Source organism: Peromyscus leucopus, chromosome 17 (genome assembly GCF_004664715.2).
Source record: "Peromyscus leucopus breed LL Stock chromosome 17, UCI_PerLeu_2.1, whole genome shotgun sequence".
NCBI lineage: Eukaryota > Metazoa > Chordata > Mammalia > Rodentia > Cricetidae > Peromyscus > Peromyscus leucopus.
Window position 1 is genome coordinate 911,526 of NC_051077.1, and position 26,007 is coordinate 937,532.

A 26,007-nucleotide genomic window follows, 5' to 3' on the forward strand; every position below is an offset into this window, starting at 1 on the left:
TTAATGGAGGTGGGAAGAGCCGTCCACTGTGGGCGGCACCGTCCCCTGGCTAGCATCCTGGGTGGTATCAACAGGACAAAGTGGGGCTTGCAAGACAGTTCAGTGGGTAAAGGCAGCCACGGGCAAGTCTGGCAAACCGAGTTCTATCCCTGGGCCCTACGGGGTGGAAGGAGAGAACTTGACTCCTGAAAGTTGTCTATGGCATACACATCTCACACATACACACACACACACACACACACACACACACACACACACACACACACACACACACACACTGCTTATTAATGCCAGGCATGTAGGAGGAGGCTGGTTTCACTGGTTATGTATGCAGAAAAACATCCTCCAATCCGTATTCATTTCATAAATAATGTATTTTATTTTATTGCATATGGCTATTAAGGAGGGCATCCATGGTCAATACAGACTAAATACAGCACACTAATCTACTCCAGTTTATTCTCGTCTTCAGCGGCATCACGTGACCCCTATATACAGCATGTACAGCGGAAGACGGCAGGGTGGGCAGGCCTCTTGTGGGAACACAATAGCGAGAAATATATTTAACCTCTTGGTAATCCTGAAACAACATGTACCCAAAGAAAACACTGTTTAATAACTGTTAAAAGTTTATATAGCAAAAAATAGTTTAAATTTAAGATTAAGTCAGGCAAAATGTACAAAGACCCAGTACACAGCACGAAGTGTGGCCGACGTAACACTCACACATTTTGGTTCCATTCTGTAAACTAAATTGAGGATGTAAATATTGCATATGCCTGCTCTTCTTGAAATGTACAGGATGAGGGGAATTTAGTGTATTCTCGTTTAGCTCATTCTGGCCGCAGCAGGGACGGGTGCCATCGGTGACCGTGCCGAACACGGAGGGCGCGTCACATCTGCTTAAGTGTGCTGTCGTCGTCGGCTGATGGGCCCTCCTGTCCCGTCCCCCCCCCCGGGGGGGGGTTTAGTTACGAAGCAGACACGGTGCAGGTCCCTAGACCCAACACGCGTTCCAAGTTTCAGGGGATTCTCGAGCATCTCGATCAAGTACAGCACACACCCAAACGGACCTTCACTCGAGCGCTTCACCCCGTGCACTGCTGTGGTGTGTAACTACAGGAAGGTAAACCTTGAGAATTCGCGAGGGGTGCGGGCCAATTTACATTCAACTTTGTCTTGCAATCCAGCCCTCTTCTACAAGCCCGGCACAGAAGCGGGAAGACGGCTGCACTGCTGTTAAATACATTTTTTTAAGACATGGAAGTTTTTGGTCGTCCTCTAAAAAGCCTCTTCCTACCAATGTATTATTCTATAGTGATATATATCTATATACTTATATATATATATATATATATTCTCCCAAACAAAAACAAAATGACAATAAAAAAAAAAATCAAACCAGCAACTCACATTTCCAAGAATTAGTGTAGCCTCTACAGGACTATGAAGGAGACAGGCACTGGGGGGCGGGGGTGTGGGGGGGGGCGGGGGAGGCAGGGTCTCCAGCCCTGTGACGGAGCAGCAAGGTGACAGATATTCTGCTGGCAAGCTCAGCCCTTCGAGATGACACACGAAACAACTCCACAACACTGACATTTTCAGAACACTGAAAACAGAACCAGGGTAGTCTTTGTCAGGAACTGCTGACAGGCGTGTAGGGAGAGAGGCGGGATTTCCTCTTCTGCCATCAACAGGACAACGGCTGGAATGCCTCCCCTCCTGTTCAGGGCAGCCTTGTTGATCCAACAAAGCAACGTTAAGTCAGAGATAATATCTTTAAAAAAAACAAAATTTGCCAAACCCAAACCAGCCTTGAGCTTTGAGCATGCCTACGTTGAGTTTTTGGTTCAAGGGATGCGAGCTAAGGTTCAGTCAGGAGACTTGTGGGCAGGAGAAAAGGCTTTTACCATCTGAAGAGAGAAGAGTCAGGAAACCTGTTAAAGGGACAGAGATCTACCCCTCCCTACCCCGACCCCCAAAGACGGCTGACGATTTCCAGAAGGAGGCTGCTCCAGTCACATTCAGGAATTACTAGGATTAATCCGTCTTCGAGTCCAATCCCACGGAGAAATAACTGTCAGTCCCACACCGGGCTCTGTGCATAAGTAAACATTTGCAGGTACCTGGACTGGAATCCACACCCACTTATCAGAGAGACGGAGGTCAGCATGTGACACACTGGGGCAGAGCTGCCCTGAACCCTGCCAAACAATTGGGCTTCACCTTGAACTGAGGTAGGACTGTGGTAGTTTTGACCGTAAGCCAGTAAATACCAGATTTGACCACTTTCATGGGTATTGTAGCATCTCCTTGCATGCTGAGGGATTACTCCACTTTGCCAAAATGAAAGTAACAGAGGACTGACAAGGACGGCCAGGATCAACGGGGGCCGATGGAGACGTCCAATCTCCTGGAGTGTACTCCATCAACTCATCTGTTCACAAACAAAACAAAACGCAACACAAACGGTGTGATGGCGACGAGTGCCCCGTGTGGGAACAGGCGAGGGGGGGGCCTTGCCTCTTGGTTCCTTATCTAACACAATTCACAGAAGTCTCAAAATGTAGAGTTGCTCCCGTTGAAAGGAAAGTGAGCAGCGTCGGTTGGAAACATGCTAGGCATCTCCTTCAAATGGATTCGGAGTTCCGTGTGGTGGGGATGGAGCCGGCAGCATTTCACTCTGAAAAAAAAGATCAGATAACTGGTGAGCCATGCTCCAGGGACCACAGCAAGCCGAGGGCTCCCCCAAACCCATGGACCTGAATTTGGGATGTGGGCCTCTCCCCACAAATGAGGCACTAGGGAGATGCAAATTCAAGATGGCCGTCCTGGAGATGGGGCAGCAGGGTGCACTCCAATCCATCTGCACATAGGTGAGGAACGTCCCCCGTCCGTCCGTCTGTCCGTCCGTCCGTCTCCCCGCCCCAACACCTTCCCAAGCAGTCCAGCAAAGAAGTCACAGGGGATGGGCAGGGTTCTGGCCTTCAGGACAAGCATCTGTGCTGGGGGGACCGGCCTGCCTCCCCAGGCACTGGGGATGAATGACAGCCACCGCACACCTCACTCATCTGCGGAGGGGCTGTACCACCGCTGTCAACCTGACTCCTCCAGGGAAGAAGGGCTGCCTGGAGTGCACTCTCCTGCCCCAGGAAACTGCCTGTTATCTCCCCTCTTCTTAACAAGACCCAGACTCGGGCAGGGTGATACAATGTACGGAACTTGTCTGCTGTGAGGCCAAACACTCCTACACTCTACAGATGGTTGCAATACTAATACAGGGACCTCTCCCCTTTAATCCCAGCACTCGGGAGGCAGAGGGAGGAGGATCTCTGTGAGTTCGAGGTCAGCCTGGTCTACCCAGTGAGCTCCAGACCAGCCATGGCTACTCACAGAGAAACCCTGTCTCGAGAAAACCACACCCTAAACCTGAAAGTTCTCACAGCCACATGCCTGCTGCCACACGGCTCTCAGGACCTCTTAGCCTGTACACATCGCACCAAGCACCAAGCACCAACTCTCCTGCTGAGCTGGGCGGCAGGAAGACTATCATGGGGTCATGTGACCAGCTGCACCTGTTTTCCCCTCCCATGGAGGGGCAGCATACCTCTACCACCAGACTCCACTCTTAAGTGTGTAAAGTCCGTTTACCTTTGTGTGTGTGTGTGTGTGTGTGTGTGTGTGTGTGTGTGTGTACACACGTATACACTTATGTTCTTTCGTCAATGAACTGCATAACTTGGAAAACTGATGTCACATCATGATGACCCTGTCTTTTTATCTTAAAAGTTCCTTAGCTTTTAAAATAAACTGACATACTAACTTTATATTGTAGCAAGAATCTTAAAAGTTCTTATTAATGAAATCAAACCTGAGCCAGTTATTGGGGCAAATGCTAGTAGATCAGAGAGACAGAACAAGCCACAGCTAACCTCACCTGGCCAACTTCTCAGCCAATCCTGTTTCTCAGACTGGAAGCCTCTGTGTCCTCATATCCCAATGGCTCTCAGCTGAACTGAGCTGCTCAAAGCCTAAAAGCTTAACCAGCCAAAATGCTTCTAGTTTCTGGTCCTCACGCCTTATATATCTTTCTGCTTTCTACCACCACTCCCTGGGATTAAAGGCTTGCTTTCTGGGATTAAAGGCGTGAGTCACCATGCTTGCCTGTATCCTTGAACAGATGGATTTCTGCTTCTGGAATGCTAGGATTAAAGGTGTGTGCTACCACTGCCTATCTTAAGTATCTAGTGGCTTTTCTGTTCTCTGACCCCAGATAAGTTTATTAAGGTACACAATATTTTGGGGAACACAGTACCACCACATTACATCACTCTTGATGATAGCAACAAGGCTACACCAGGTCTTAAACTGGTCAGACCTTTTCTCTCTTAGCTCTAATATCATCATCATACAGCCAGGCACACCTCCAACATCGAATGGAACTCTAATCTTTGACTCTTGAACCTCATTCTCTACTGAGAGAGAATGAGTGTGCGTGTGAGTGTGTTCTTGAGTTCACAGGCCTGACTCAGCAGGAAGGACATTTGCAGTGTGCCCTGAAGCTGAAAAGAAGCCCCTAAGGAACACCCAGCACAAATAAGAATGTGTGGCTACTCTCCAGCAAAGCACAGATCTGGGCAGACAGAGGAAACACCCCAACTCTTCTACCTCCCCTGAGAACGTGACACTTGGAGGCTGTGCAAATCATGGTTGTTTGTTTTGTAAGTTTTACATTCTTTCTACAATTAGGAGATACACATTATGCAAATGAAGTCGACAGACATTGAATTCAGTATTTCTTCCTAAGGAAAAGGTCGGCCATCTAGGTCCTGTCTTGACCATTGATCACTGTGATTTTTTTCACCCCAAGAGACTCCAGGGTACGGTGGCACCTGGCTGCTGGCACACCTTAACAAGCAGGGCCCAAGTTTCACAACAAAATGACAGCATCTTGTCACTCAGGTGACCCTCACCTAGTGAAACTCCTCCAGGAAAACACCAGTCAAGTTCACTGATTTCTACACAACACTTGGGGAGAGGAAACTGAACCCACGCTCTTGGAAGGAGCTCTGGGAGTCCCTCCATGTCTCCACTACATCACGGGTGCGTTCAAGGGCCAGTGAGGGCTGCACTTTCTTAGGGATGCCATGTGGCCGAGACATCCAACCCCAAGCATCAGGTCTTCGGGAGCACATATCAAGTCAAACAGTATTTAAAGACAAAGATTGAGCTGAGAAGCAGGAAGAATCTCATTCGCCATGCACAGTCCTTTCAGCATGATTCTTTTTGAATTCTATCCTCAAGTACGGTCTCTTCATGCAAAAAACAGTATTCTTTCGGGAGGATGAACAAGTGCCCAGCACATGCGCAACAGGACAGGGAAATCAGCACCACAGCCAGCTCTGAGACCGGTGTGCTCAGAATGGGCGCATCCCACGTTTTCTCTCTCTCACACACACCAGGGAAGTACAAGGTGATGGAATTTGTCTGCTGTGAGGTCAAACACTCTTACAGCCTACAAATGATCATAATACTAGTATGGGGACCTCAGGACTCCTTGAGGATCATGGGACTTCAACTTGAGTGTGTCTACACACTAACAGAACCACAGTTACCAACAGTTCCTTAAGACAAGTCTTCAGGTGGCCACAGTGCTGACAGAGACAGTGTGAGGGACCTGGGGAACCTCTATAAATATCAACAGGATGAGCCATCAGAAGCGATCCTGGGGGTGGGGGGAGCTGCAGAAACAGGGAACCAAGGGGACTCTGGGAGCTTCACTGGACCTACAGTTGTAGAAATGTAACTATGTAACGATCTGCTACATTTGTTTCTGCTGTGGACTATTTAACTGTGTAAAGGTGTGTCACATTTGTTTAATGATATAAGGATGTATTTAACTATGTAAAGATGTGTTTAACTATGTAAAGATGGGTTGCTATTTCACCTTGCCTGCCTAAGGCACCTGATTGGTCTAAGAAAAAGCTGATCTGCCAATAGCTGGGCAGGAGAGGACTAGGCTGAATCAGCAGGCAGAGAAAATGAGGAGGAAAAAGAATCTAGAAAAGAAGAGAGAGGAAGGAGGAGAGAATGAGGGAGAAAGAGAAGGACATGCCTCAGAACCAGGCAGCTGCCAGCCAGTAATGAAAGTAGGACGTACAGAAGGAAAGAAAGGTAAAAAGCCCCGAGGTAGAGCCGGGCAGTGGTGGCGCACGCCTTTAATCCCAGCACTCGGGAGGCAGAGCCAGGTGGATCTCTGTGAGTTCGAGGCCAGGCTGGGCTACCAAGTGAGCTCCAGGAAAGGCGCAAAGCTACGCAGAGAAACCCTGTCTCGAAAAACCAAAAAAAAAAAAAAAAAAAAAAAAAAAAAGCCCTGAGGTAAAATGTAGATGAAGAGAAACAGGATAATTTAAGTTATAAGAGACAGCAAGAAATAGAAGCTAAGATAAGGCCAAGTGTTCATAACTAATAAGAAGTTTCCATGTCTTGATTTGGGAGCTGGTTGGTTGCTAAAAAGAAAGTCTGCTACCCCCCACTCCATGGAGCCCTAAAACTGGGAAGTACCACTGAAGAAGGAGGTGGAGAAAGGAACTTCCACTTGTCTATCCTTATGAAAAGAAGGCCTAAGACTGAAGCTGGCTATCTTTACATCAACATCCAAAACACCTTTCTCCAGTGTGAGCAGGTGGCAAAATCTATGTTGCACATGCTGGCCAGAGCCCTGGCCTACCAAAGCCAGGATAATGTATGCCTGAGGAGGGCCACATTCAAGAGGCTGGCCTAGGCCTGGGGGTTAGACACCTAAGATCAGGCCTCTGCCCTCACCAACCCTTTCCAGTCCATCAGGAGTGGAACCAGAGCTGGGAACTGACCCGGGTGGAAAGTAGGATGTGCGCCCTCTGCGTGTGAACCAGGATGTGTGTGCCCCACGCCTTTCTGTTTACTTTGACTGGGCTGGTTCACGTAGAATACAAGGAAGGAAAGTATTTTCTAACCCTGCTAATCTGACATCCCCAACCTTAAATATTTATAGTTCCTAAGGACAAGATGCCAGTATACATTTATTTATTCATTACCTATGTCAAACCCCTGGAAGCAACACAAGGATGATTAATTTATGGTCACTCTGCTCTGCATGTGCCTTCAGAAAGGAGAGACTTGGCGCTGCCCAGTCCCAGTGGTAAAACAGAGACCCGGGAAGATCCTGCACTGCACACAGGACAGACCCACAAACCCCTGTCCGGCGCTTGGCGGTAGCTCATACTGAGCCCGGAGTCACAGGATTTGAAATCTCCTTGCAATTCTACACCCAAATCCCTAAGATCAGAGACGAACCCTGCAAAGCAGCAAGTGCCTGGAGCCACGAAAAGCAGACAGGTAGCAACAATGAAAGCCATTAGCAAAGCAACTTCCGTCTGTTTGCTCTGCCATAGAGCCCAACTATGCTTCACCTTCCCTCAGCTGTCACCGATGACTTATGTCACTGATATGCACCACGTGGGACACAGTCCCCGAGGACGAGCCTTCAGGTCACCTTTTCCCAGGGCAGAAAGAATTCAATGAGCCCCAGCGGCTCCACCTCCAAAGACTCTGCTCAGATCTCAAGAGAAGAGCAGACGGCGGGAGGAGAGGGGACAGGGGACTGAGGTCAGGACAGAGGACAGACACACTGCTGAAGGACCAGGGAGAAGGTCTTCACAGTTTGTGGGACAAGCAGAAAAACAAGGAAGTCCCACTCCACTACCCAGCTGAGCACCAACCCCGGAGTCTGTTAGCAAGAAATAAGACAGACACAGGGCGCCTGAGTCAGGTGGACTTCCGCTGGGCTGTCTCCTGAGACGCTGGGTTTCGCACGTTTGACATCAAGGCCTTTCACACGTCAATGTTCAAGATCCCGGGCATATACCTGGGTCAGGACAGCTCTGCCCTGGGGAGCTCAGGCTCTGTCTCCAGACCTCTGCAAGCCCTACTCTCCCACAAAGAGCCACACACAGACCCTCACTTGGAGCCCCAGGGAGGCTCTGCGCACTACAGAGTAGAGCAGGTGTGGACTCCTAGCATATTCAGGGTTCCGGGTCACTACTGCTATTTAGATGAATATTGATTTGCATGACAAAAGAAAACCGGAGGCCACGTATTTTATGTTTCTAGTAGCAAACCAAATTAAGGAAGAAATGAGCCCTTTGGTGAGGTCCCATATCCTTCAAGCCCATCTCAATGCCCAGTTTAGGCTTTTTATTTAAACACAGAACTAGTTGGGAAAACAGGCTTTTCAGTTGGAAGAGAAATTCCTAGAAAAATATGCCTGATAATTTAGTATCTTCTTACTTTGCTAAGAGCATTAAAAAAAAAAAAGTCAGGTTGGGTGTGATAACAAAGCCGCCAGAGATTCTAAGAAAAGCAAACGGTTACTTAACCTTTCATCTAAATTGGAAAAAATCATTTACAAGGAAAACATGGATGATTAAGCTCCCTGTGACGACCTGCTTGAGAGAGTCGGACTTTTCTTTCACGTGAGCTCTCACTTCCACCGACAAAATCCTTTCATTCTGAGTGCTTGTTATTAAACAAACTCCCTACCTTCGAGTTGGAACTTGCTAATGGCACAATCAATCCCAGACGGGAGATGAAGCCATGTAGCTTTCTCAAGGCTGGAACCATCTCCCCTTTACGCAGCTTTAATCCTTCAAGGAAGACAGCCTCTTAATGGCCTAGCCACGGTGTGCTCAGAGGCCCCACAGCCTGTGAAGTACCCCACTTTAAACTTTCTCTACACACCCAAAGCTTCGCCCATGGGAACCTGCCAGCTCAGCCCCGGCGGCTTTTACAAGCCAAGGTTTCAATGGCTGTTTCCTAATGTGGGCATCGCGAGCTTCTCCCCGACAGGAAGCCTCAGCTACTGGCAGGTGCAGATCCAACGTCACAGGGCCAAGCTGTTTTCATGTTCCGGCCCAGGGCCTTGGGAGTCCAGAGTCTTCTGTATCCTAGGGGACCCTTTCTCTCAAACTAGGACACTCTAACCCCGGTTAAAACCAGAGGGAGAAGCCAGGGACAACTTCTCCCCAATGTTGTCAAACGGGGGGCCCCTCTGGCCCCCCAGGACAGATGTTGGGGGCCCAGCGGGGGTGAGGGAAGAAGAAGAGTCCACTCAACCCCGTCTCCTCTTCTGCCCTGAACCATTTGTTGGGTTTTGTTTTGTAAGAAAGGAGGCTTCAGGCAGGATGCTGTGGGGCACGCTTACAGAGTAGAAAGGTTACCAGAAGTGGATTAACCAGTTCCCCGCTGTCACCTCCTCTAGTTACATTTTGGTAGCAAGAGCAGCTAAAGGTTACTTGTTTGAAAACAGAAACAATACTCCCTAACAGAGCTGTCCCACGCTGTGGACTCCAAAGAGCCAGCTGCCCTATGCATTGGCTTCCTTGTGTCTGTCCCTCTCCACGCTTAACCCAGCCCCATGACAACCAGGTTCATGGAGCTCTCTGCTCTTTGTACATTTAACCTGGATTTTTTTTTTTTTTTCTTAAGATTCTATGTATGAGATCGTGCAAATTTTTTTCATTGGCTTTTTACAGAACTCTCTTCAAAGGACATTAAATACCATACTAGTATCTGATCCTATGTAATGAGTAAGACTAGGTGATATACACATGCCCTGAGAAACCAGCCTGCTTGCTAGACTGCATGTGACCATGTCCTTCTGGCCTTCATGTCCTCTGCACTCAGGACAATGTTCCTTAGTCAAGCTAAGTTCAACTAACAACAACAACAGACACCCTTACAGCTTACGCCACTTCCCGGAGCAGAAAAGATAAACACAACCTCCAAAGGGAAGCATGAAGGTGGTGTCTCAGATACCTAGGAAGGGGAATACTCTCCATCTCACAAAGGATGGCGGTGCACAGCACGGGCCGGCCGAATCTCTGTAAATAAAGTCTTACTAGATCACAGCCACTGTCACTCACCTAGCACAGCTGGGTAGCTATGACAACCAAGCATGAACCTTCACTGTCCAATCCCTCACAGAACCAGTCCACCAACCCTTCAAAGGCACATGAACCCACCAGCGTTTAACAAGGAACGCCAAAAGGAGACACAGGCAGGTTTGTCCAAACAGCATCACACATTTTCCACCTGTGTGTTACACCTGAGACTAACCGATGCCTCTGGAAATTATCTGCAAGCTTACGCTCTTCAGAAATGCAATACTGTCTGCCAAAGGCCAAGCGATCCTCTTACGGACCCTGCGAGTCATAAGACCGAGTGTGAAGCCAGCACTCTCTAGACCCAGCCTCTCTGGCTTCCTACAGCACAGCCCGGCACACATTCCATCTGGTCACCTCCAAACGCAAGCTTGGGGGATACTCAGCTTCACAAAGAGAAACTGACACCGGACCCCACCTGCAACTCATCATCAAGCCAGAGCTCTCTTAGGTCGCTTGAAAATGTGATTCCAAGGGCTATACTTCCATAGCTGGTGCATGAACTAGCATTAAAGGGGCAGGCATCTTCTAAGGACACCTTTGTCAGATGCAGCACATTTTTGTATGATGCTTACACAGATGTAAAAACTATGCTTTATGTACACTATAAAAATGCTTACAATTGGAGTTATAAAACCTATTTTTTTTCCTGTCAAATTATGGAGAAGTAGAATAAATATTCAGAGCAGATTCATGTACTTTCCTTCAACTGATAGCCAATCCACTTGGGAGATACGAGGGCTCATACTGATTGTCGAGTCGATAGGATCTATAACCTCTGGGGCATGTCTGAGAAGGAATTTCTAGGTTGGGTTAACAGAGCTGGGAAGACCCACCCACACACCCAGAAGCCCACACAGCTTTCCCTGGTTCAATGGGATGTATGCTTGGGAGGCACGAGGTTACAATAGCCAGAGTTAGACTCAAGGTGGACCATGGCCACCATCAACCAGGTGATTTCTCAGCTAGGTCAACCACACCTACTCCTGAAGATAGGGATATTCTCTCCCTACCTCAGCTCCCCGCCAACCCCTGTATCACAGTGAAACTATCAAAGGAGATTGTATATAGAAACCATAATGACTACAAACAAAACATACATGAATACTGATTTTCTACATCAAGGAGCACATGCTTTCTCGCGTGACTCACACTCTGGGGCCAGACTCCTTCACATTAGTCATGAAGGCATGCAGCCACATGCCATGTTGTGAACTACAAAGACTTCTTCAGACCCTGAGGCCCTGAGCTTGCTGAGGAAGGCTGGCTCTTCTGGCTGTTGGGCGAGTCACAGGAGTCGGGCAAAGGGGACCTGCTGTCACAGCCCCATCCCCCTAAGATGCCTCCAGGAACAATGCAAACAGGGACCCCTGGGAAGCACACGGAACTAGGCAGGCAGGCAGGTCCTCGCAAAAGGAGAACCAGCTCAGTTGACAGGGTGAACCACCATGGTGGGAAGGGGAACTCCTGCTGGAGGTAACTCCAGCCCACTGAAAGCTAAGGGCCTCAGAAGGCCAAGGGGTCTCTGCCTCCCTGCTCTGCCCAAACCCTGACAGACAGAACCAAGTCAACACCGACTGTATACCACCATGTGGCACAGCACCCAGCCACCACAGCAGCTGCCCTACCCTGCCTCCCTCTAGCCCCCGCTGGCCCACAGTTCAGCCAACACCACATGATCTACAGGGACTCCTCAGGCAGTGCACTGCTCTAGCAGCCAAAGGCCAGCGTGCTCATAAGGTGACCCGAGCCCTCCAGGCCGTACGGACCACACTTTCAGAGAGACAACTTCAGCTCCAGGGTCAAGGCTCCTGGAGACAGAGGATGAAAAGCTGGGCTGCGGGTACAGACAAAGCCAACCCTCCTGGATAGCTAGATAGACCCCAAACAAGGACATGCCACCTGCTCCTGTCCTATGCACTCCCGTCTCCTGCCAACCCCCCTGCACCAGCTGGAAGGGGCCACTCAAGAGAAGGAAACCCAGCAGCATCCAGGCACGGCCCCCTCAGAATGAAGGTCTGCAGGGAGGCGGCCCCCCTCTCTGAACGATGAAAGGATGCTGGAGGGGTGGGGACAAAGATGTGCCCCAGAGTGAGAATGCCTCTCTGTGAGGAGAGTGCCCTTGGGAACACCAGCTTATACACTCATCTGCCTACGAGGAATTTTCTATGTGTATACACTTGTGAAATCCCGTTTACATGAACCATGGTAAAGAATTTTTCCCCTCGATTTCCCTTGGAAAGCAGCAAGTCATGCCTTGGCTTCCAGGAGGATAACAAACCGTGGAGGTAAACAGAGGATGAGCCTCATGCCTAGCCTGCCAAGGCGGACAGTGCTCTGAGGCACTGTCTCTGCAATAACTCGTTAAAATGGAATTCAGCAAACTGAGGCTGAACCACTCCCAAACACCAGCAAGTTTTTAAAACCACGCGTGCTGTTGGCCGGACCCATCCATTATGCACGTTCCGCACACCAACAGGCCGGAAGAACTCCAAGCTCACGCTGGCCATCCTCCGCTCCACACTCACAGCAAGGCAAGCCAGGTCTCCACGTCCAGAATAGCATCCCACGTGACCACCAGAGCCTCCCATACCCACCGGGTGCCGCAGTCCGAAGCAGCTCCACTTCTGACCTCTTCACACAAAACCAGCTTCTCAGTGGCGCTCTTTAATCCACCACTGTGGCGGACCCCGCCTGACGCTCCTGCTTTATTGGTACACTTTTAAAATCTAGCGGGGTCATCTCAATCCACTTCTAAGATTTCTCACCCCACGTCACTATTTCTCCATCTGCCAGGGCCAGGCAGCCAAGATCCTGAGCAAGGGTGAGGGTAGGGCAGTGGCCCAGGGTGGCCTAATCCAGGGGAGAAGAGAGGATCCCCCTGCCTCTCTGACAACTAAGAAGGCAGAGGACAACAGGGTCACCGCAGTGACAGGTGGTTTTCCCCGGCGTGTGCTCAATTACAGCGAGGCACAGGGCCGCGCTCAGGGAATCCACACACGCCACACTTGGAAAAGTCTTCTATGTTTGTGATAGCAAGAGCTCTCACAGCACGCCAGAAGATGGAAAATGGAGGCCCCAGTCCTCACGACCAACTTCATAATTAAATACAGCTAGAAGCTACTTTAGCAAAGAAGTGTTTCCTTCTCATATAAGCCTACAAAGTAACTAAAAACAGGGCAAAAGCCTGATATGTTAACTGTGTGCGTGCGTGCGTGTGTGCGTGCGTGCATGTGTGTGTGTGTCTCATTTTGGCTCAGAGTCCAGCCTCGTTCTGCCTAATCTACCCCACCCCCCTCTGACGCTGAAGGAACAGAGATAAGCTGCTGTTGTAGACTTTCAGCCACTTGTGATTCCAGGAACAGCAGAGACTCCCGAGGCAGCGCCCCCACCCCCACGAGGGCAATCACCTATGAACACGCGGGCAGCCCACCCCGCAGGAGCCAGCTGCCCCCCCAGGCAGGAAGTACTTCTCTGGACCATCCTGGAGAATCAGAACTGAGATAAGGGTGACACAGCTCGGCAGGGGCTGCTTAATTACACAAGACCCCTGACCCTAGCCCTAATTCTTCCTCTAAACCCAACACACAAGTCGGTGCCCCAAGATGGACCCGTGGTCACAAGATGCGCGGAACCATTCCTCATTCCTCCTCCATTGACGGAGCACGTGTCTCTTTGCCTCTTTAATTGATTTACAGAGACAGTGGCTGGGACTGGTCTGTTAGGGCAGCCAGAGTCCATCTTCTGTCCTAAACATTCTGTCTAGAGAGTGCTCCACAGACCCATGATGGCTGAGACGGTCAGCTTTGAACCCGACCCTCCCTTGAACCTGGAGAAGCTGCCTCGGTTCTGGTTTGCTTGTCCTGTGGAAGTCTCCTTCCATCAGCCCGCTCTGGGCACATGCTGCTCGTAATGGCAGGCTCCTGGCCCAGGGCTGCCCTCAGCTAGGGAGAAGGAATCCTCTTCTAGGATGGAGCCAGCATAAGCAAGATAATCAGCTAGGGCACTAGGCCTTCCAAGGCTCTCCTCCAGTTCTAACTCTGAGCATCTAATGAATTCTTGGGGTGTTCTGCCTAAGTATTCTTTTATAACCACACCACCTCCGAAGGGGGCAGCTTGTGTCCAATTCAATTTGAATGAAACCCATTTGTCATCCTGTAAAAATCTAGCTAAATGATTTTCCCCACAACTTTTTTTTAAGGACTTTAAGAACATTAAGACCCCATGGAATACTTGGTCCCAAAAAAGATAACCACCTCAGCAACAGATGATTAGCCCCTAACTGGTTGGTCCTGAGGCTAATTCTGAATTGGTGTTTCCAAATCTACTCATCATTAGCTGAGTTAATGACTCATCTCTTTGGAAGCTGCTAACGGGCTGTGAGAAGTATATGATATTCCAGGGATAGGACACAGAGGCTGAGACTATTAACCCAGCCTGCATCACTGGTCAGCAGGGCTGATTCTGTCCTGAAGAGCGAAGGCTTCAGGGTTGCCAGGTAGCCTCAGCCTTCATGTTGAACTAGCCTAGAAACATTTCTTCTTAACAACATCCCCCCCACCCCCACCCCACCCCCCCCACCCCCCGCACCCCCCGCACCCCCCGTCTGTTGTGTGAGCAATCTTCTCACTAGGCACTTTGCTTTTCTCCCTCAAATGCATCCCTGTCTCGACCCAAGCAGTTCCCTGAACGGGCCGCGACAGCAGAGGGGCTGGTGGGATCTGCTGCGCATGCTCAGCTGCTCTGTCATCCACCGGAGCAGGCTGACCCCAGGAGAGACTTCAGCACAGTGCTCAGAAGTGCACCCAAGGCGTGCCAGCCTCTGGACCACCTTCTCAATGCTCTCCTGGTGGTACGTCGTAACCGCTCTACCCTAGCTCAATCTGATCTTGAATCGCCGTTGGGCAGTGGCTGCCACTCGGGCTCTGTGTCCTCAGATGCTCTCCTGGAGCCCGCCCCACATCCCCTACTGTTCCCACACTGAGCTGAAGGGGCTCAACGTACGTGGATGCTAAATTTTGTATCAAGTGCTATGTCCGTGCCCTGTGTTCTTTACTAAAACTTAAAAACTGCTGGAGGAATAGAAATGTTTCACTCAGGAGAGATCCGGGAAGCATGGCTGGACCTTGAGAAGTTACCACCAGGTGTTAAGCTCACAAATCCATGGACAAAAGAGGGCTCATTAAAAAAAAAGGGGGGGGGGGTTGGAAATTAACACCAAAGTTCTTCAAATTGATGGGTGGAAACTGGCTTAAAAAAATCTAAAAACTGAGAGGACTTTCCCACAACATCCATCCTTCCATTCTTCTTCCTGAACTGTTCCCATTTTACTCTGAAATTTTAAGGAGGGAAGTGAGAGGGAAAGGGGAGATTAACTCACTACCACAGACAGAAACAGGAAACAGAAGCCAGCTGGGAAATTCTGAGGCAGCGTGGGTTTTGTGCTTCCCAAGCTGAGAATCCAACATAAAGAGCCTGGGCTACGGCCTCAGGAGCCAACACTGCTCCGTCCTTTTGTCCTCATGACTCTGGACAGGTCGCTTGACTCTCTGACCACCAGGTTCTGTAATTCCATCAAAAACTGAGTCGGGATGGAGAGATGGCTCAGCTCTTAAGAGCATTGGCTGCTCCTTCAGAAGACCTGGGTTGGATTCCCAGCACCCACACAGTGGCTCACAACCCTCTGTAACTCCAGTTCCATGGGATCGGATGCTCTCTTCTGGCCTCCTTGGTCAGCAGGCGCGCGTGCGCGCGCACACACACACACACACACACACACACACACACGCAGTGCACAGACATAAACAGACATAAATACAGGCAAAACACCCACACACATAGAAGCGGATTCTGCATATATCATAAGATGCATGAATGTCACATGACATTATACTTACAGAAATAAAAACACCATATAAAGGTTTGAATTTCGCCCACTGTGCCCTGTGAAGTTACCGTTCAGTACTGCTCAGAATACGTTTCTTTTTCATCACACCCAATGGGCAGAATTCTTTCAGCATCATATTGTGTTTACCACGTTTCTGGATTGTTAATAGTACACTTTGGTCCCTGAAGATGGCCTGAGTTAAGTCCACAGAATGAGTAGAGAAATCTTGTGTCATAGTAATAAATATTAAAACACTACACTGTGACCACAGGGAAAAAGCAGAGTCACCCCAATGCCAACATATGGCTTTTGAAGCGATAGTGAAAATGGTATTCCAGGATGAACTATAGAGCTTACATTTATGCTTTGAAAAAGACCCCAAGCTTAAATACCATGATAAATCACTAGGAATTATACCAACTCTCTATAGAGTAAAACAATAGAGGATCAATATTCTTGAGGTGACTGTATAAAGATTTGAATGTCCTCAGAAAAGACAGATGCATTCAAGTCTCAATTAGGAAGAAAGAAAGAAAAAAAAAAGAACTATGGGTTTTGGAGGAAAAAAAACCATTTGGGAACATAGATACCAGCTCTAAACAAGTGTTTCTAGAAAACCTGATGCTTTTTAAAATAAATATTAAAAGACTTGGTACTTAAAGTTCATGTAAAGGTTTATCTTTAAGATATATTGTAGATCCAAACGTTTGACCCAATTTCAGTAAATGCACAAGAAGAAATATTTTGCAAATGTCATTGCATAAATACCACGCAAGAAAGTGGGACAGTGTTTAAATCATTTGCCTGCTCTTTTTTAGCACGTCTTTGGACAAATAACTATGACTGTGTAAAACTCGGTATTTTTTCTAGTTTAGCAGAAAAAGAAATTGCAATTATTAAATGGACTGCTTTATCATCCATACACAGCCTGTATATTTTAACCCAACTCTATTTCGGCATTCTAACACAATGAATTCAATTAAGACTGCCAAGCCCAGAAGTGTCTGGCACATTCTGTACCCAGCAAGCAGCTCCTGGTGTGCAGCTTGCTTCCCTGTCTATTCCAACTTTCTTCTGCATGTGTTACTTCAGGGCACCCTCCGTATGAGCCTAGGAAACTACCCACAAAAGACCAGTGGCCGCCACTGACCCCAGCATCCCCTACCAGCTCCTTCCAGAAACACACTGGCATCGACCCTCCCGGTGCCACCCACCTCAACTAAACCCTTCAACTGCGCCCCTTCCCCCTGCAGTCTTGACTGATAAATTCAGACCAATGAAAATAAAGAGTATTCTGTTTAGATCTGGAAAGCATTGCTGCCACAAGACCCAGAGCCGGATAAGGAACACAACCTCTGTAGCAGGTCAGTACTAAAATGGCAACAGTAAAACGCTTGGCACATCTTGCAGGAAAACATACACTTTTTGTGCTGGTCTAGGGAGACTGAAGAGACTCCACCCCTACAACAGTTCTCTAGGCAAAGAGGCTGCATCTGGAGCTGAGCTCCCCTCTGAGTCAAAGTGGCCCCCACCCTAACTGGCAATGCAGATAGAAGAATAGAGTTACATTTTCCCTTAAGTTCCCAAGGTGAGCGGAAAACATTCAGTTCTGTACTATCCAATGCCCCCTCCCAAAACAAAATAAAAAGCGGGCTGTCTTGCCAAATCTGATAGCGAAGTTACCTAGCTCTCAGAATATGCTTCCAGAGAAAGATGTTAACAGGAATCTAACAGAACGCCTTTATGCCCAGCTGCGGCTATGAAAATTGCTCTTTTGGGGGTGAAGAGCAAAGAATCCAGCATGTTCCTACCCTATAGACGGACAGCACAGTACTGAAATCAAAACTTCAGGAGTGACCCCCAAGTTAAGTCAACAAACAGAACTGAATCCCTGCTGAACTCCGGCTAATTAAACATCTAAAGTTTGTGGGCCTGGCTGTTACTTAGAGCTTCCAGCATTAAGAGTCAGTTTTTAAAATGTATATTCTAATTACACATCCTCATCTTGTCAACAGCTTTTAATACCTGAGCACATCACAGACAGGAATGTAAAGCGCGCTTTGAAGCCAGGGCAGACAGCAGGCCTGTTTTTCTTAATTGTTCTGCTACTATGTAATTGGAATCTCTACATTGTTACTTTCATTTTTCCCCCCTTTCTGGAACAAATCTTGGTGGGTTTTTTTTGTTTGTTTTTGTTTTTGTTTTTTGCTGTTCTCCTCTCACACTGCTCTAAGGCTGAGCTACCACCTGGCTTTATGTAATTCTTAAAGAACCGAGGTGGGTTTCTCAGAGCCCCGCGCACAGCCAACCATGCGTCAGGGATGGTAAGCATTTAAGAAGGCTTTGTCTCCACTCCCAGACTACTGAGTTTGGGTTTTCTTTATTAAGTTTTAATTCAAGAGCACTCATTTCCAAAAGTCCCTTCGCGGTGGCGGCGGCCCACATTCCTGACCGGACAGAACTGCTGTTTTCCTCACGCTGCTCCCTCTGGAAGGGCTTAGGACACTCTTCTTCTCATGTCTATGTGACCCAGCAGGGGAAGGGCCGGAATCAACTGTTCTGTAGACAGCACAGCCAGAAGCGCGGGTACGCGGCTCTCCAAGGAGATTAGCAACCAGAACCCCGGCTTCCTCCCTCCACCCTCCTTCCCTCTCACTCTGTAAAGGCTTTTCTCTCAATAAAGGAAGCAGAACTGGCCACGTGACTTTCATTCACCCAAGCCAGAGTGTTTTCCTTAGCACTTCAGCTGCCTGGTCCTTAGGAAGTGAGAGCACCCTGCATGGCACTGCCTCATCCCCCAGGCACTAGGTCTGGAAGGCACCCACCAAGGCTTGCAACTCCAGGGATCAAACACTTCCAAAGGCGGAACTTTCTAGACTAAATCAAGACACACACACACACACACACACACACACACACCCTGCCCCAGCTCCTTTGGAAACACCTCATTTATCTGACAACCTTGTTAGAGAAGGATGTGTGGATAGTCTTTTGAGCAAACAGAACTAAATATAGATGCTTTCCATAGTACTTATCTATCCAATCAGCCTCTTTACCATCAGAAACTAAAGGAATGAAAATCCCTCTATGGAGGAAAACTGACATTTTAAGGAGCACACCAATCTATAATCCTATTGTCAATAATGTGCATACTTTTATAAGAAGGAGTTTTAAAACACAGTTAATCCAATTAATTTCCAGTTCCCAAACAAGATAATTCTGACAGATTAATCAAACTACACACATATACACATACCTGGGGTTTACCAGCTTCTTAGTAAGGAGTGTTTAAAACCCACCCCCATTCCCAATTCAACTGCAATCTACTATGAAATACTGCCAGGACTTTCTGTCTGAATTACTTAGGTACTACATACTACCCGGGTTGAGCTAAATTATTCCGTGTCTGTGTAACTAATGGGGTCTGTCCAGGAGAGTACGAGTGAGCAGCTTGGGGCAGAAGCACAGGGCACTGCTAAGAGCCTGGGCACAGCTTGGTAAGTGGCAAGGACATTCTGCAGTTGAGTGTCACACTCCTGCTTCTAGCCTGGCTTCTACAAATCAAGGGCTCAGCTCTGTGAGGGAAGAGTGCTCGTTCACCCCCCCCCCCCCCTGCAATGCTGCTCTCTGTTCAAGTCAATTTGCTAGAAATCTAATTTGGCATACATGCATGCCTCCCTTTGAACATGTGGCTTTGGCACAATAGATGAATTGTAGTTATCTCTTCTTCCTGTAAAATACCCCTTTTCAGAAAGGAGTTTAGCATAATATCCACAGAAATCAGAATAACAGTAACCAAGATGTCTCCTGTAGGAAGAACTGTTTGGATTTCACATGTGTGAATCCTGCAGGCTGACAGGAATTTTATCCTGGTGGGAAACCCTAAGCAGGGCTAAGCAGGTGTCTAAACAAATTTAACCCCTGCGGATCAGCATTCTTTCTAATTTGCCAGTGAATCCTTTTTTGAATGTAATGACTGTACCACAGGCTTCAGGCTTCAAAGTGTAGACTTCAGACTGGGTTTTCCCAGAGGAGGAGACCACCCACTCAACCCCAACTGCCTGTTTACCCACCCCTCCACCAGGGACATGGAAGTTGCTCAATAAGTGTGGTGTGTGTGTGTGTGTGTCGGGGGATGTAGTGGTGTGTGGGGGCTGACAGACTCTCCCCATTCAGTCACACCCTGCCGTGTTTAGATGGTCTGTGGCTGTTGATTCTTAACTGCCCAGCATTGGAAATTTTGTACTATTTAATAAAGCTTTGACAAAATGACCTTCACCTGAGCGACTGACCATGGAGGAGACAATGTGCCAACTTCTAGTTGATTTAATTAGATGCTGAAGCGCTGTACTACTGGTAATTCCTGGAGACTCCTCTTCCTCTGCTCCAGTTTTAATTATAATAATAAAAGAATGAGTTTTTCATCCATTACCTTAGAATAATGGCATTTCCCCCAAGCTATAAGCCTGAAGCCTATGAATTAACAGCCCCCCAAATACTAGAAAACACAGTCTGAATATAGATCACATTCCCTTGCTCCGGTTACTCTAAGAACTGAAAATGTACAGGTCTCTGTGAAACAGACCACCACCTTGCTTCCAAATCACACCAACTGGCTCCACCGTGGCCCCCAGTCTGTTCTGCCAGCAACCCCATATAGAAACACAGCACTCCAGCCCCCGACTCCTCGTACACCCCAGCCTTTCCGACACACAGAAGGCTGTGCCAGGTGCACAGCAAGCCCATCTCTGTGCTGGGGGATATTTGATAACTGGGGAGGAGACTGTGCTAGGCGTCCTCCAGTCCCACTGTTTCTGGAAAAGACCTGCACTTCAATCCCTGATCCTGAAACATGGCTGAGTGTTACCGCCTGGGGTGCTCTGAGAAGCCCAGCCCATCCTGTCCCTATGCCAACCCTATTCCTTGTTCCACCCAGCCCACGAGGGCCTTCCAGTGGCTCCCGAGTTCCCAAACCTCCCCAGGGATTTACATCAACAGCTCCAACATTACCTGGGGACTTATTAACAACGCCATTTTGCCAAGTCCTGGACCTCCAGCACCAGAAATCCTGGGAGGTTTACTTGCCTAGTACCCACAGACAGGAAACCCACCAGGAAACTCCCAGTGATGCTCAGGTGAGAACAGCTGCCATCAGGCTATGTAAGCCAAGCCACACTACTACCATTTCCCTTGTGAGAACCATGGTGCCTCTGATGGACAAGCTTGTCCCAGTCTACAATGTGAACTTGAGATGACAGGTGGCTCCTATGAGCAGCCACCAAGACTCATGCTCAATTCCACCAAGACTCATGCTCACTTCCTGAGGGACTCTTGGATATGTTTCAATAAACCTTAGAGCTGGGCAGCAGTGACCTGGGGCCCAGTCACTCACACACAGAGACAGTAGCTGGAGCATCTCAGCATCAACTGTGAAGACCTAAACAACTTTCCTCTGGAGTGGCCACTCTGTAGAAACCCCACCCAGCCAGCAGATGGGAAGGAAGGGCAGGACCACACAGACCCAGGCAAGAGATGGCTGGCCCGAAAAACAAGGTCAAAGTCTCCTGCCCACAGGGAGGCATTAACTCTAGCTCAAAACCCAAGTCAATGTTCCTGACGAGCTCATTGAAGAGAGAGAGACAACAATAACATGGCAGCCGAGGAACCACTGGGGTAGAGTGACATCCAAAGCCACCCAATACTCCACCCTCCCTCCCAGCCTCAAGGTCAAAGGACCTCACCTTTCACGACTGTGGCTTCCTTCAAGTGATGGGACAAGAAGTCGATGCTTGCGTAGGTGCTGGCAGAGGGCAAGGCTCCAGTGCCTGGGCCCCCACACACCCCGCTGGCGCCAGAGCTTCCGACGGAGCTGAGGAGCCCCCCAAGGCTACGGGTCCGGCCCCAGGAGCTCTTGTCTCCTGGCTGTGGATGCTGCGGCTGAGACTGGGACAAGGACCCCGGCTCATCACTCACGTCAATGGCGATATAGTTGAGGCCGTTCTGGAAACCCACGGAGGTCTCTCTGCGCATGGGAGAACTGCTGCCTCCGGGACAGCCAATCAAAGCTCCGGGCTGGCCTGGGTTCCACGGCCTAGCCTGCGGCGCCGGTGGCACAGCTGGCGAGGGCTGCGCCTGTCCCGGGGATGTGGGTGGCTCATCGCTTCCTCCCAGGATGCCACTGCCGCCTTCGCTGCTTTTCCTGAGAGAGACGTTTTCCACCGAGGCCGAATTGTGGCGCTTGGAGTTGTGGGCGAAGGACGGGGACACAGGGGTGACGGTGGTGGTAGAGGAGAAGGTCTCTGAACTGTGGCGACGTCTCCCGCCCTGTGGGTCCGCACGGATGACCTTGGCACCCCGGTGGGGATCAGGGGGCTGGCTGACTTGAAGAAAGGCCTCTACCCCAGACACCTGATCCATGAGACTTAGGCGCTTCAAGCCGGATGTGGGACTGGCCACTCGGGCACCTTCGGGCTTTGGGGGTGCTGCGATAGGTTGTGGCGGGGTGGCAGCCACACCAAAGGCCATCTCGGTATAGTCACCGTTATCCCCAGGCTCCGAGGACGATGAGGGGCCAGCAGCAGTGGGGCCCTGGGAAGTGGCAGCGGGTGCTGGAGGCAGGCGGTAGAGCTCCCCCGGGGCGGGTGGCAGAGGCTGCTGCAGGGAAGACGGGGAGGCCGAAGGGCGAGGGGGCAGTGGTGGGTATGGGGATGAGACCTCTGGGGAGAGAAGGCCATCCATGGAGCCCACGGTGTCCCCACTATGGGTGCCGCCAGGCTTAGGGGACTTGGGAGAACTGAAGTCCAAGTTCATATAGTCGGAGAGCGGGGAGCGCTGGCGGCTATCACTGCTGGTGCCCGGGGTACCCGAACCCAGGGACGAGGCAGGACTACTGGCTGAAAGCAGCGACGAGGACGAAGCCGCCGAGGCCAGCAGAGGCGGGGCAGGCGGGGACAGACAGGTGCCCGCCTCCCCGAAGTCAATGTTGATGTACTCGCCAGGGCTCTTGGGCTCTGTGGGTAGAGGGTACTCTTGCATGCTAGGAAGGGTCTGCAGTCCCTCCAGAGATAAGCGCGTGGGTCTTACTGCCCGACAGCGCTGGCCCAGGAAGCCCTCAGGGCGGCCACCGCTACCACTCGGCCTCATGGGGGAAGGCACTGCTGAGTGATGAGGCTGGGTATGGCCACCCCCAGCTGCCCCAAAGGCGCCGGCCAACTGGGAGGTCCCTGGGGTGGCCTGGGGTTCCAGCCTCTCCTCTTCCAAGATTCGCCCAACAGGGGAGCTCATGAGCACATACTGGTCACTGTCCCCACTGCAAGAATAGGGGGCCTTGTAAGAGCGGGGCAGAGAGCTGTAGCAGTGGCCAGGGACACCTTTGAGGCCCTCGCCGCCGCCTCCGCGCAAAGCCGCTGAGAAGAAGTCAGGTGGCGTGCCCGCGGCAGCACCAGCCTCGCTGGGGGACATATTGAGGTAGTCCCCGTTGGGGAGCAGCTTTGGGTCTGCGTTCTCCATGGACAGCTTGGAGCCACACCACATGCGCATGTAGCCGCTATCTTCTGGGGAGCTCTCCGCTGGGGAGTTGGCTTTGTAGTTGGTGCCCCCGTTCACTGGGAAGGTCCTCCCTGGCCCTGAAGGGGGCGCTGGCCCTGCTGCTCCTGAGGGCGGCAAGGCTGCCGCCGCTGACCTGGGCTGCAGGATCTGCTTGGGGGCAGATACACTGGTGGGGCTCATGGGCATGTAATCATCACTCTTGCGGCTACTGGGGCCACCACTCCTGAGGGCCGCCCCAGGGGTCATGGGCATGTAGCCATCATCTGCCCCCAGGTTACTGCTGGAACTCTTGTGAGAGCCAATCTCAATGTCTCCATAGTCCTCTGGGTAAGGGTGGTAGGCCATTTTGGGAGAGGATGCCGGGAAAGATGGGCAGAGGCGACCTGAACTCCCAGAGAAGGTGGCCCGCATGAGAGTATACTCATCCAGGGAGGCAGAGGAAGGCTGGGGTACTGGCCTCTGCCGGGCAGGTGTAGTCAGGGAGTAAGTCCTCTTCCTCAGTCCTCTGTCCAGGTCCTGGGCCCCATCCCCAGAGACCCTACGGTAAGGGCGGCCGCAGTGGCTCAGGGGTCTATCCATGCTCATGTACCCATAGAATTCGCCCCCACTGCCATCCCTAGCTGGCGGGGTCTCCGCGATTGACTCGGGCGTGTTGCTCCTGTGGCTACTGAAGGCTCTCAGGTCGCCAGGGCTGGAGCCATACTCGTCAAGGGACATGAAACCCGGGTCACTGGGGGAGCCGGACGCGGAGGCACTGCCGCTGGACGGACGCTGGCCTTGGGGGTGGTGCAGCGGATGAGGCAGATGCGGGTGGGGGCCGGGGGGGAGCGGGTAGGAGCCCGAGCCGTGCCCACTGCTGGAGGACAGGCTGCCGGGGCTGGTGGCTGCAGGCGGCGAGTGCGCCACGGGCATGGACATGGAGCGGCTGTGTTGCAGGGCGCCCCCTGCCGGCGCCAGCGTGACTTTGCTCGGCCGGCCTCCGCAGCCGGCGCTCAGGGTGTGCGAGCGGCTCAGGGGCGCGCGCACCGGCCCGGGACTCAGGGGGCTCCCGGCCACCGACATCGGTCTGCCTCCCGCCGTCCCGGCCCCGGCCGCCGCGCCGCCGTCGCCCTCACTGGCCGTACGGACCCGACACGAGGTGCACTTGGCTGCTGGCGGGGTGGCCGCCAGGCTGTCGGTGCGCGAGCGGCGCACCAGGCCGGTCTGGCTAGGGGGCAGGTTGACCAGGTGGTGGTGGCGGCGCGCGCCCGGCACGCTGATGGGGTGCGTGGCCGACGACCCGGACGACTGACTCTTGCTGCGAGGCCGGAACTCAAAGAGCTCCTTGAGCGCCTTCATGGCCTCCAGGATGGTCTCATGGATGTTCTGCGCCACCACCGAGTCGTCGGCTTGCATCCACAGCTCGCCGGGGCCGGTGACGGCCGAGCGGCCCACCTCGATGAAGAAGAAGCTGTCCGAGTGGCCGCAGCGGCGGATGTTCATAAGCTGCAGCGTCACCGACGGCTGCTCGCAATTGAGCTTCACGAAGCCGATGGTGCGCGCAGACAGGCATAGGCGGTACACACCCGTCAGGTTTTTGCTCTGGCCCAGACCCTTGGGCTTCAGGTTCACCTGCCACACCTCGCGGTAGACTGCCGTGGCGGGCGTTATGAGCCCGTAGTCATCGGAGCCAGCGGCGCCCGCCGAGCCGCCCAGGACGCCTGGGAGAGAGGCGCTGCAGGACCCGCCGGTGGCCGCGATGCCCGAGCCCCCGTCGCCAGAGCGACCCTCGCTGACCAAGTCGGTGAGCGCGCGGTACCAGCCCTCCTGCTCCTGCTCGTTTTCCGCCGCCACGGCGAAGTACTCGTCCTTGGTGTAGAGGGCGATCAGGTACTTGTGCTTGGCGTCCGCGCGCTTGTTGATGTTCAGGCAGCAGTCGAGCGCGATCACTCGCTTCGGCGCGCCCGCCTTGCTCCTCCACTTCTTCTCGCTCTCGTAGTACTCCAGCCGCGGCGGCTGCGGTGGCGACCCCCCGGCCGCGGCTGCCTCGTCGCCGCCCGTGCCGGGGCCGCGCAGCACGAAGAAGCGCTTGTGGCCGTGCTTCTGCTTGCGCAGGTAGCCGCACTTGCGCACGCTGTGGTTGTTGTTGTTGTTGTTGTTGTTGAGGTTCGGGCCGTCCCCGCCCGCTGGCGCGGGGGGCCCAGGCAGGGGCGCGCTAGCCATCGCCGCTAGTTCAGGCCGCACCGCCCGGCTGGGCGCGCAGGGGATGGTGAGGGCCGAGGGGCGCGGGCGGGGGCGGCTCCCCGCCACCCGTCGCCCGGCCGCCCGGCCACGCGCGCGCGCGTCCCCCGGGCCCAAGCGGTGGGCTAGGAGGCGCGCGCGGCTCGCTGGCGCAGGGCCCTCCGCCGCTCGGAAGGATGCTCGGCGCGGGCGGTGGCCGCCCCGGCTCCGACTGTCCGCGGACGCTGCCTCCCGGGCTCTCGGGCGGCGCCCGGGGACTGGCTGGCTGGGCCGAGAGTCGGGGTCCCCGAGCCGCGGGGCCGAGCTTAGGACGCGCGCGGCCGGCCTGCTGCTGCTGCCGTTCCGCGCTGCGCGACGCCGGGCTGCGTCCGG

General features: G+C 51.8%; 1 protein-coding gene across 1 annotated transcript; it reads right to left on the reverse strand.

The window, feature by feature from the left end:
- Positions 1–355: 355 nt before the first annotated feature.
- Irs2 (insulin receptor substrate 2) lies at positions 356–25,752 on the reverse strand. Its single transcript, XM_028872304.2, has 2 exons — positions 21,609–25,752; positions 356–2,683 (listed from the first exon to the last, which is right to left on the reverse strand). The coding sequence occupies exons 1-2, from the start codon at positions 25,615–25,617 to the stop codon at positions 2,679–2,681; spliced, it is 4,014 nt and encodes a 1,337-aa protein (XP_028728137.1). The 5' UTR covers positions 25,618–25,752; the 3' UTR covers positions 356–2,678.
- Between the last annotated feature and the right edge of the window lie 255 nt (positions 25,753–26,007).